The 12,774-nt window shown below is 32.7% G+C and overlaps 1 protein-coding gene across 1 annotated transcript in view; it reads left to right on the top strand.

The window, feature by feature from the left end:
- The window catches only part of RYR2 (ryanodine receptor 2), a 347,696-nt gene that overhangs the window by 302,778 nt on the left and 32,144 nt on the right, over window positions 1-12,774 (top strand). Inside the window, 5 exon segments of the mRNA XM_031552189.1 lie at window positions 507-580; window positions 8,714-8,794; window positions 9,505-9,593; window positions 11,465-11,593; window positions 12,664-12,768. Of these exon segments, the coding sequence (XP_031408049.1) occupies window positions 507-580; window positions 8,714-8,794; window positions 9,505-9,593; window positions 11,465-11,593; window positions 12,664-12,768 (478 nt within the window).

Genomic DNA, 12,774 nt, shown 5'->3' with positions numbered 1-12,774 from the left:
AAGAGTACAAATTCCTTACATCAGGATAACCGAGTATAGATGCCCTTTTGGCATCTTCAGTTTTTCAGAACGTGAAGGGAGGGAGAGGTGAACTTGAAATGACATTGAATTCTTCTAATTGCATTCTTCTTTCTGCTTGAGGTTAGTCATTTGGACTATAGTATGAAAGCAGTCAATAATGTGGCTTCTTTGCAGCCCCTGAAAATGAGTGTGTGTGCGTATATATATATATATATATATATATATATATGTCATACGCATTCTCTTTTTTTTTCAATCAATTATAAAAAACTAAATTGTATTGTCATTTCCAGGGCAAAAGCATGTTAAGTCTATAGCACTGAGTTTTGTAATCTTATAGCAGACGGGTATAGTAAGCCACTATTTTTGACACTAGTATGATTATATGCTTAAATGAAATCACAAATCCTTTCCTATCTTTCAAAAAATAAAATACTACATATATTTAATTAATCTCTGAACAAATACAATTTTTCTCATTTCAGTGTTCTTGATCTAAATGCATTTGAACGTCAAAACAAAGCAGAAGGCCTTGGCATGGTGACTGAAGAGGGATCAGGTAATAATTTGACAGAAATGATCTGTGAACTTTTTCTTCTATATTTTGTAGAAGAAAATTTGAAAGAAACCTTAAATATGTGTCTAGAGTCTGAAGCTAAGATGTGATATGTAGAAGTATTTTATATGTAATTGGTCTGTTTAAGCCCATACTTGTCAATACTAAATAAATTTCAGTACTGTCTCAAAGGAGGCTTACCCATCATTTTGAAGAAGTGAAGAAATTACTTGTAAAGTTGAAAGCAGATTCTAGTTACAAACAATGTTTATGCATGTATAACATTTCAGAAGTCCCTAACCACTTTCAGCATAAAATGAAATTAAAAGCTCCCACCTGATTTCTTAAATTGATTTGGCCAGAATTTAAACCAGACGATTTAGTTAAACAATAGGTTAAATAGTAGAGGTCAAGAAAACTTGGAAAGAAGTCTTCTGGGAAAGCTGCTTCTTTGAAATAAGCATTTCTGTTGGTCTGTGGTAAAATATTAAAAAAATAAATAAACAAGCTTCACTTTTGACTTTGTACAACTTCAGCTTTCTACTCTCTGTGTTGTCAGTTCACTGTCAGTTTCTTTCTTCTGTTTTGACAGTAAGTTCTTTGATTACCTTCCTATGTTGTCTTGAACGATTAGTCTCATTTTTACCTGACTATTAGGGCTACCAAAGCACAATTTCTCCCCTTATGTACAATATTTTTTACAGTGTATTTTTGTGTTTGAATCCTACAGTGACCAAATCTTTTAACATGTTTTTATCTTAAAAACAAGGTAAAAAAGCTTGACTGCATAATCGTCATTGCATTTTGGGGCTCAAAGATCATACCTGCAACACTTCATATCTCATTAGCTATTGTGCCTGTAACTCTTTTATGTAGCATATTTCCTGACTATTCAATTGCTTGTATTAAATCAGCATCATAGAATATTAAATTTGGCTGGATTATTTCAAGACTGATAATAAAATGCTGTTTCTCCAAAAGTGCTCCAAAGTAAAATTATAAGTTAAATATAGACTGCTAGAGTTAAGTGAGTAAACAAAATACAGTGAACTCAAATGGCTAAACTTTAGTCATGTGATTGTAAATTGAACACTGATACAATTATCTGTCATACAAGTTTTTGACCATTACTTTCATATTTTACTGAAAATTATTTTACACAGTGTTTTAAGCTCTTGGACAATATTTCTATTACTAAAAATTTATTTATAATTTGAATTATAAGATGAACAGCTACTTCTGTTTCTAGAAACTCCTGCTATTGAAAGCAGATTAATATATTAATATATTAATATATTAATAATTATTTGAACATTGTATAATTAACTCTACTGATGCTAGAGTATTTTTGTTCTTCCTCGTTTTGAGGGGATTTTTTTGTTGTATTTTTTCCTGTTTATTTGATCCTTACATTTTAGTATAGTACTAATTTTGCCAAAACAATACTAAATCAATTCTGTATTTGCTGAAAACAATTTATCAATTTTTCTTTTCTTGTTTCCTTTCGTTGAACTAAATGTCCTCCCTTCCTCAGTCATCACTCATGAGCGTGGTAATTATTATACACAACTGCATTTTCTTTATTTTCTGTTGTTAGTTTCGTGTCAGCACTGTACAGCTCCTGAACACCATTAGATTTTTTGTTCCTGTAAGAGTGTTAAACCAGTGATTCTCTCCTATTATTATTATAATTATGTATTCTAAACTTTTAATTTTGTCATCAACTCTCCCTGCTTTGTTCTTCCTTCCTTTCTCAGAATTTGCACAGTAACTGGCATGCTAGATGTAAAAGCAGCAAGCTTTTTTAAACTTTTTTTTCATTTCTTTTTATTTTATATCCCAGTATTTGCAATGGATGAAATGTTTAAAAAAAAATAAAGTAAAGAAGTGTACCTCTACATACACCAAGTCTCGTGCTATAGTCCTCCTGTAGTATTTATGTTGTGTTTTGAATGTAGCTTTATTGCTGCATTGGTTTGTGCAAACACAGGAAATCAGTGGTGGATCCAGTGAGGATTTGAGGGTGGTTAGTGGGGAGAGGACTTGCCACTGGCTAGGTTTAACTAATGTGGTCAGGAGTTGATACCAGGAAGAGGTAGTTCTTCTCTAATTTAGAGGTGTAAATATTTACAGGTAGCTTATCTTTGCTCTGAAAACTACTTGATGTTTAAATGTTCCTGTTCCTCAACAGCACTCTAAAATACTATAAAATGTCATGTAAGAGTAGTTGCCATGAGATGTTACCATCAACCACGAGAACTAAGAATTTTAAATAAAATATGGATATGCCTTTCAGCAGAAACACTAAGCTCAAACATAGCAGATGTCTTTTGATCAGCAAAATGTTGAAGGAGGAAGGTGAAAGAATCTCGATTTTTTGCTTGTTTTCTGAGTCAAAATTTCCATTTGGCAAACTAACAGATTTCTACAGTTAGAATAATGTGTTTTGGTTTTCTTTGTTATTGACAAGCAGCAACGGCAATGTCAAGATACAGTAATTACACTATGCCAAAAATTTCTTAAAGCAAAAGGATAATATTTACTAATATTTACTTTTTGATAGACTATTATTCAGTTACTGGAAATTCAAGAAAACAACAGCAAAGCAAAGCCAAATCAAAAAAAGGTTTCTTATTTTCTTCTTACAGTTACTTTATTCTTATATTATGATCCCTTCAAATTATAGTATTTTCTGTATTATAAAGCACACTTTTTTCAATTCACTGAAAAGAAATTTACCTAAGAGCTGTCTAGCTGCTGGTATTAAGACCTGATAGCATTACAAAAGCCCAGCCAGTGCCTGTTTGTGGAAACTCCTATGGTGAACAGTTTTCAGGTATCCTAGATTTTATAGGATACGTGACATCATATGTCTGTTTGCAATCGTATGAATTGCCACTTGTAAAATACTTCCAAGGAAGTACCAATGACAGATGTGGAACTTTCTCCCGTTATTTTTCTTCAAGGGAGATAGTTATTCTATGAGTAATAAATTACTCCTCATTGACGATCATTTTATTAATTCCCAAGGGAATAGCAAAATGTAAAATGCGCATTGTGGCCTGTTTCTCATGTCTTCAGAATCTGGCACAGAATCATATTAATGAATAACTATAATTGAGTTTACGACATGTAAGTCTGAAATTATTCCTGCCAAATTCAAAGAAAGACTACTGTTTACTCATACAGTCATGTTTTCATGAAGGGCAGTGCTATATTAAAGTTTGTTTCTGGTCCCACATCAACTTCGGCAATAGGCAGAAAGCCCTATACTTAGTCGACATGGATTTGAGATTCATTGCTCTATTCCAACTGTTTCTTTGTGCTGTCCACGTTTTAAGCTCCTTGTCCTGGTATTCCTCTGACTGGTACTACCTTCCCTTTCCAAACCCTGGAACCCCCACTGGTAAAAACATCAATGGTTCTTTTGCAAATGTGTTTCTTTCTTGTTTTTGTGATGTACTCAATGTTGTTTCTTCTGTACGTATTCTGTTTTGATTTGATTGTTCGTTTCCTTTTCGGGGGAAAAAAAAAAAGAGGATTCAAAACCAAACCAGTGTATAAATATATGCTTATTATCTTGTGATGGTTTTTCATTTTTCATTTAACACTCATACTCTATCATTTCACTGTGAGTCAAAATATTCTTGAAAGTGCAGTGTTTTTAAGTGCCTTGCTTTATGTCTCATATCACGTGGAAAGTTTACGCTTAGTTAATCTTAAATTTGGTAGGCAGTGTTCTAGAAAGATACTTTTAATTTTTAAGTATTTTAAGAATTCATAAAGAAACTTATGTATGTTAAGATGGAATTATTTTTCTTCTGACTGTAATTCACAGTCAGGATGAACCTACTTCTGTGCACGTTATTGTACTTTAAATTTCCCTGCTCTCTGAATAGTTATGAGAAAGTTTGCTTTAAATTGCTGTTTTCAATGAAATGTGTTAAATATATCTGGCAAATTGTACAGATAGAAAATAATAACAAGGATAGTTGTGACTGTCTCTGCTCAGTGCAGCGGAGTTGGACCACGTGGTCTTTGAAGATCCCCTGCAACTCAAACCATTCTATGATCTCTGAAAGTCAGCTAGAATTTAAACAAAACACCCTTCCCTGAAACAGTAATACCTTTCCAGTCTTTTAGGCATTGTAATGAGAAGTATTTCTCCAAATTTTTAATCTGAGGAACTTTTAATGTAGCTAAACCAGGTAACTCTCTGTAATAGACATAATTATCCCAGCTTATGGTTTGAGTTATGTGAAAAGGTGAATAAGTCCCCAGGTGAGCAACATAATTGTTGATAGGGAAATTTCACATCTGAAATTTTAGTCATTATGATTTCCCGCCTCATTTTCTTATTTTGCTTTGCCTTAAGGAGAACACTGCTAGTATATTGAATATTGCTAGTATATCTATGCAAACACAATGTACCAGTCTTTCACTGATACAATTTGTACTAATATTATTGGTTTTGCTGCTCTCAGAAAAGTGTCTTCAGTGGATATAATGCTAGTATATTGGATTACAAACTTCTGAAATTTTAGACTAACCTTTTTATCTGTCTAAATTAATGTAGGAATAAAATTCAATTGCATTTAACTAATACTGAATTTGTGAGACATCTTTAAAATATTAACATGAAAATAGAAATTTCAAGATGACCATTTATATTGTTTTGCACCATATTTGACAATCTTTGTCATACGTTATTTTGTCACTTATGGAATTGGGTTAGTTGATTTCCTCCTTCAGAAATAAGTCTTGAATTCAGACAGGGAAAGAACATTTGAGCTGCAAGTGTTAGCTTACTACCATAATACTATCTGATGGCAAAACTCTTATTTTCTTTATTCATAATTAATACTGGCAAGATTTACATCTTTCCTGAATAGGGCTATTATTTTAATAAATAACAACAAAGAGCTTGCAAATCCAAACCTCACTTTTAATTTTAAATAAAACCTATGATTCAGCAGTAATTATTCCAGGTTAAATTATTCAAGAAATCATACTGAAAATGGCAATTTTTAAACAGATAAAACTCACAAGTATAATCTAGATTAATGTCTAGGTTAAAATATTTTAGATGAATGCTGTCAAGTTTAACTTAACACCCCAAATTTTCTGTCATGTGTTGCAAACAGTAACTGTACCACACATGTAGAGATAATGTAATTTTAACACTTAAGTTTATTTTTCAGAGTATGAAGATTTTTTTTTTGTTATTGTTTTATTTCTCCCCAGTTGAACAGTAATAGTAGGTTTTCAGCTAGCTTTTTCATATAACAGAAAGTTACTGTCTCCCCAGTAATACTGTTAGTAAATTGTTGTGCTTTTTTCTAATTAGGAAAATTCTATTTTTATTTTTAGCTATTAATATTGTATTGTGACTTTTTTTTCTTTGTAAGTTCTCAGAAGGCTTATTATAATTAAGTATTATTTTAGCATTGAATTTGATCTGATAGTTAAGGATGTGTTATTAAATTGATTGGGAATGATGCAAATGCTTTGTAATGAAGACAGTGAGAGAATATGTGAGGACTATTTTCATCTGTTAATTACATGAAATAAATAAATAAGCCTTTGTTCTCTGACATAGTCCCACTAAACCTGGTTTTCTAAGTTCATTGTAATTCTCTGTAGCCTACATTGCAGTTGTATTTTCTACATTTATATTACTGGTTTTGAATCAGTGTTTGCATTTATAAGGGGCACTTAAGTAGATTGACTTCAGATAAGTGGTTCTGTGCTTTTCTTTTTTGAATTAGATTCTTGAAGTGTCAAAGGCATGCAGTACACAGAATACAATGCAATATTATCAGTAAGAATAAATTTACTATGAGAGATCTTTGCTCTTGCTTAGCTACATTCAAAAAGAAGTTGTGATCCTTTCTGAAATATGGATGTATCAATATTTCTGAGTAATAGAAGTCAAATGTGTTCCACAAAGGATATTAATTATAAACAATCAAGCAATAACAAAATAGAGAATTATCAAACTTGGACACATGCACTTTCAAGCAAACAGACATATTTCATTTTTTCAATCAAAATTATTTTCATTTCCTGTATAGTTATATACTTCTGTTCCTATACATCACAAACACAGGATATCACTTTTTCCAAAACTACGCACATAAATTTTTCATGTGTGTAGTCATACCATTTACATACAACATGAGCAATGGCAGCATTTAGACTATTTTAACATATGTATATTCTGGCACATACTTTCTTACACATCATATTAACAAAGGCTAAAGAGGACAATGTCAGGACAACCTGTGCCAGTGTGCATGTTTGTAAGTACATTTTCTAAATAAATGTTTGTGTGAGGTGGCATGAACTTGCGTGTGCAACAGCAAAGGTTGTATTCTTAGATTTTATAAAAACAAATGAGTTTGCACTTCAATTCTATAGTTTCCAATAAGGCACTTCTTTCAGTCTGTAAGTAAGATCTGAAAAATAAGACTCCTGACAGTATCGACATTGGTTTTAGTGAGATTTTAGTCAGCTGTAAAAATGGATAACTAGCATTATTTTAAATCTTTGTATGCCCAAGCTGTTGGAAGCAGTGCTTTTTATTTATTCTTTACTTTAAAATAGAGAAAAAGATTATTTTCAAAAGGATTAACTTTTTCAGCATATGTGAGATTACATACATGCAATTTGAGTTTGCAGAATTGTCCAATAACTTGTATTCATTTTTGATTTCTTTATGGTACAGCTGAATAAAATGCCCTCCCAAACCTTTTAAATATTAAAATTGGGATTTGTTTTATAACTTTTATAAATTCTAGTAGGTGTTCTAGTAGCCAGGAGATAAATTCTCTGTGAACTCATACATGTAATTGTTTTAAATTCTGACTTTTTATTTTCCTTGTAGTTCTGAAAAATGTGAATTGATGAGAGGTCAGGGGAAAAAAAAGGTTTAAAAATATTTTAATTCACTCTGTAATGTTATCCATGCAAATGACTTTGATTCAGTGATATCTTGATATGTAAAAAACAGATATTTGCACCCTTTATGAGCTTGATTTTGCAAGCTGTAGATATATCAACCATTTTCTCTGCAGTTCTCCTACATTTTTTCATCCTTCCATTTTGCTATCTAAAAATAACACTTGGCCATATATTCAAATCATGTATATTCTCAAAGAAAATAAGTTCTGTGGTTTCCAAGTTTATTTCCATATGCATTCCAAATACTTGTCTGAAGTCCTGAAAGGGGGATTTATTGCAGAACCTTTATTTGTTTTAATCACCAATATTATCTTATTATTATCTTTTACTGGCTGCTGTTCTACCTTTTTCGCAGTTGTGATTGTTTTCACTGATGAATATTTTTTTCTTCTCATCTCACTTCAGCGCACAAAGTTAACTGTAGGTGTTGAAATAATTGAAATAGTGTTGTTTTAATACGAGGCTTACTAGTGTTCTGTTGTCCATTGAAGGATCATGAAAATTTTTTTAAGATTTATACTTTAGGATATTATCTGTCTACCAAAAAATGAACTTAAGGACCTAAGTCAGTGAAGCACATAGGCATTTGTTCTAGTTCATCGTAAGTTTATTGCTTTATTTTGTCAAGGGAAACAAAAGCCCAAGATCCATTTTATGTCGGCAGCAAACAGGTACTAAATCCTGTCTAAACGATTATTGCGAATGCAGATAGCTATAAGTTTCCTGGGTTATTCTAAGATTTTTAAAATCTTATCATCTATTTGAGGAATGATTTTCATTACCGTTCAATTAATTCTCTTTTTAAGTACTTTGTTTTGTGATAGACAGTAACCAAATTCATCTGATCCTAACCTTTGTTTGTAACGCAGCATTCATGCCTAGAATACTCAAACAAAAATGTAAATCATGGATTATTTCTAAAATGTTGCCATGCTCATGCTGCCATATTTATAAATCCAAAGGTTTTTTTTTGTTTGTTTGTTTTTTAAATTAAGACTTTTTGAAACAAACTATCTGTCAAGCACAAGTCATATGTGCTTCAGGTAGATTGGAGGCTATAAATTTTCTCTTTCCTTCTTCCTTAAAATTAAATATGGAGATTTTCTGCAGGGAGCATGCAATATTAGCTGTCAGCCTGTGATAATCTGTGCTTCCCATCTGGACTTTCTGCAGGAGAAAAGGTGATGCAGGATGATGAGTTCACCTGTGACCTCTTTCGCTTTCTTCAATTGCTTTGTGAAGGACACAATTCAGGTTTGTGGGCAGCCTTCCAGATAAGCCAAGGTGGCACTAACTTAAAGATAACTAAAGATAAAAGCTCTTCACTGCTGTAAGTTGGGCAGTCTTCATGAAATATTATAGAATGTAGTGAAGCTGCTAGACAGACAGAAAAGAAAAATACTTATATGTGATAAATTGTCAGGCTGTTTTATCTATTTAAGCTTTGTAGAAAAGATACTGGTTTCCAAACTGATGAATTTTCAGTCTTGACCTGACTGGAAAAGATGAACAATATAGGGAAATGCACATTATTTATAATTTCTAGCTAGTGATGGAGGGGAGAAAATAATTTGCATTAACCATTGGACATATTTGTGACCCTGCAATCAGGAATTGTATAAATACGAGACTTGATTTCATTGTCGTTGTCATTTTCATCTGCAAAATATATATTAGGCCTCATTCTCTTGGAATTGATGGAATTCTAAGGATGTAAAATTAGTCATAAATATGGTCAAACTAAATTTCTACAGATGAAAAACAAAAATCAAATGCCTGACTTATCTTTTTTATATGATCTCTGCAATAAAATGCTGAAACTCTTAAATACAAGTAGTGGAAAAATAAAAATCTATTCCTTTAAGGTATACTTTCCTTTATCATATTTAATCAGAATTTAATTAGCAATAATTCTGTAAATTTTGCACTTAAATTTAAACTAAAAGCTTTATTTGAAATTTTAGATTTTCAGAATTACCTGAGAACTCAGACTGGTAACAACACAACTGTTAATATTATCATTTCCACTGTGGATTACTTATTGAGAGTTCAGGTAGGTTAACTTCTGTACTAATTAAGTCGATGACTAAGATGACTGGTATTTATGCAACATTTACCATCTCACTTTTTATGTATTTTGATAATAAGGTAGACTGTTCTATGTGAAAACTCAGAATTTTTTAATTTCCTTGGAATTTCCTTGAGTGATAAGTGGTTCTTTGCAACAAAAAGTTCTGTTTACAGCAAGATCAAACTTCATCCTTAAAGCACTGCTCTGCCAAAAAGGACATGGGGGTTCTGAAAATAAGCCAGCAATGTGCCCTGGCAGCCCAGAACACCAACATATCCTGGGCTGCATTGAGCCAGTAAGTCAAGCATGGTGATCCTACCCTTCTACTTTGTGCTGATGAGACATTACTAGGAGTACTGTGTCCAGATGTAGAGTCCTCAGAACAGGAGAGACAGAGCTATTGTAGCATGCCCAGAGGAGGGCCACAAAAATGATCAAGGAGATGGAACTCTTACCCTTTGAGGATGGCTAAGAGAGCTGGGGCTGTTCAGACTGGAGAAGAGAAGGCTCCTAGGAGATCTGAGAGTGAACTTCTCAGTATTTAAAAAGTTTCTAAAAGAAAGAAGGGGATAGACTCTTTAGAAAGGTCTGTTGTGATAGGACAAGGGGAGTGACTTGAAACTAAAAGAGGGGAGATTTAGATTGTATATAAGAAGGTGCTTTTTTGCTTTCTTTTTTTTTTTACAATAAGGGTGGTGATATGGGAATAGGTTGCCCAGAGAGGTAGTAGAGGATATCCCATCCCTGGAGACACACAAGGTCAGGTTGGATGGGACTCTGGGCAGCCTCATCTAGCTCTAGGTTTCCCTGTTCATTGCAGAGGAGTTGGACTAGATGACCTTTAATAAGGGTTCCTTCCAACTCAAATGATTCCGTGATACAGTGCATGCAGAAGGTAGGTAGGTGCTAACGGCACAGTTCAGTGCATACAATTGTTGACTGACTCCAGTTTCAGCCAACTTTTTCATCTGCATACTGATTATTTTACCACTGGTCTGTTATATGCATGGCACAAAGTGAAACATAAGAATAGTTCATCATTTCCTAATGGATGTGTGTTGGGGTGAGGGAAAGGAGAAAAGCAAAAGGCTAGTTTAAAAATTTTTCAAGCCTCTACTTTGAAGTTTATCCTTAATCTTTAAATATGAAAGCTTACCATTGTTACTGGTAATGGTTAACTGTACATGATACTCAATCAGTTCTGTTTCATTTTATTTATCTAGCTAAATTTTCTCTTAACTATTTATGTATTGTAGCTAAGAATTCCAATCTCTTAAAATAAGTATTCTTTAAGTTACTGCTGTTATCACTGTTGCTATTTATCTTTACTCTCTGTAGAAGTTGTGGGGGTAATACAGTGATTTCTATTCCATTGCTTTCTTTGTTGAAACTTTTATGAGGTTTCCTTTGGGGAAGACAGAAGACAGTAACAGGCATCTTGCATACAAAACTACATTTGTTCCCTCTACTGAATGGGTATCAAGCGCAGAGTGTAAAGAGAGATTCTTTCATGAGCAGCATGCAGCATCACAGTAATATTGTGTCCTCCTGTTCAGAATGTGAGCAGTTTTATTTATAAGAGCAGATGGCAACCAATCTCATTCCTTTTTTTTATCCTTTTTTAATAGTTTTTTTTCTTTTTGTCAGTTCATTATTGTTCGTTATTCCTATCAATTCCCCTGTGATGAAAATTCTTGAAGTAATACTTGACAAAGTGTGAAGAATCATTTAAAAACATAAGCTAATTACTTTTCAGAACTATAAGCTTAGCAATATTTTTCTGATTTGATCAAGAATTGATTAGAGAAACTTTGATTGTGTAATCTCTTTGTGGTTCTTGCAACTATTTTTAGGAGTCAATTAGTGATTTCTATTGGTATTATTCTGGGAAGGATGTTATTGATGAACAAGGGCAACGAAATTTTTCCAAAGCCATCCAGGTTGCAAAACAAGTTTTCAATACTCTCACGGAGTATATCCAGGTAAAATATTTCATTATAATTTTATGAATTTGTAAGAAAATGAGTAATGCTTTAGATATAATGTAGGCAAAATGAAGTATAGATAGGGATATAAAATAGATGGAATTATGCTTCAAAATGATTTTAGTGCATTTATTCAAATAAGTTTTGCATTACTGGCACTGCTCTTTGGGGACCTTAATAATTCAGACAAATTTACACGTATTAGTAAATAATCATCCTTTGGTTGTTTACAAAGTACAGGTACTGTGGCAGAGAGGCTGGGGACTTGTTGATCCTTGAGGTCCCTTTCAGCGCAAGCCATTCTATGATAGTAGGGTTGTTTTTTAATTAATTATTTCTGAGGCAGCTTTGGTTTCCTTGCAACAAATAAAAAAATGAAGCGTTTCACTGAATAATTAATCTCAAAATGTATTGAAAAAAATCTTGTACATATTATACTGAAGTGTGGTAATTTTGTGCTGATTAAATACGAGTAGCAGCAACTTACATACATGTGCATACATATGTTTTTGTATACTTGTTTGGCAAATCACAAGAAATATTGTTAGCTAGTAGATGTTTTATGTGCTATTGTCTGAGGTTTCAAAAGATTTTGGAATCTTGCTTTTTGGAAATTGGAATTTTTTGAATAATATTTCTTAACACTGTGTTTTACAAGTAGATTTGGTGCAAAAACGGATCAGGAATCCTAGTCTCTATCTCTTATAACAATTTTGCGTCTGTACTGTACAAGGTTATTTCTAACTAACAAGTACATCAGCTTGAAGACTTGAACTCCTCTAACATTTGTAGTTTAAAGTTGTGAATAGCTAACCTATACTTTTTGTCCTTCTGAATTGTTAATTGGTGCTTGGCTAAAGCAGGGTCAGAATGGCTATTAGCAATTGGCATTGCTTATGGTTCACGGTGTTATGAAATAGGTAATTCTATTTATGCTTCTTTTTTCAAAGTATTTTTTAAAAGACCCCTATTATACCTCTCTCTTTGTTGTTTTTGTTTTTTTTAATTGAGTTTCTTACAGATAAAACCTGCTTTATTTTTTTCTCTTGTTGCAATGTTAAAAACAGGGGCCATGTACGGGGAATCAGCAAAGTCTTGCACACAGCAGGCTATGGGATGCTGTAGTTGGTTTTCTTCACGTATTTGCTCACATGCAGATGAAGCTGTCTCAGGTATCT

The sequence above is a fragment of the Meleagris gallopavo genome, chromosome 2, assembly GCF_000146605.3.
Source record: "Meleagris gallopavo isolate NT-WF06-2002-E0010 breed Aviagen turkey brand Nicholas breeding stock chromosome 2, Turkey_5.1, whole genome shotgun sequence".
Taxonomy (NCBI): domain Eukaryota; kingdom Metazoa; phylum Chordata; class Aves; order Galliformes; family Phasianidae; genus Meleagris; species Meleagris gallopavo.
The sequence above is the reverse complement of the archived record's forward strand: the minus strand, read 5'-3'. Positions and strand labels throughout refer to the sequence as shown.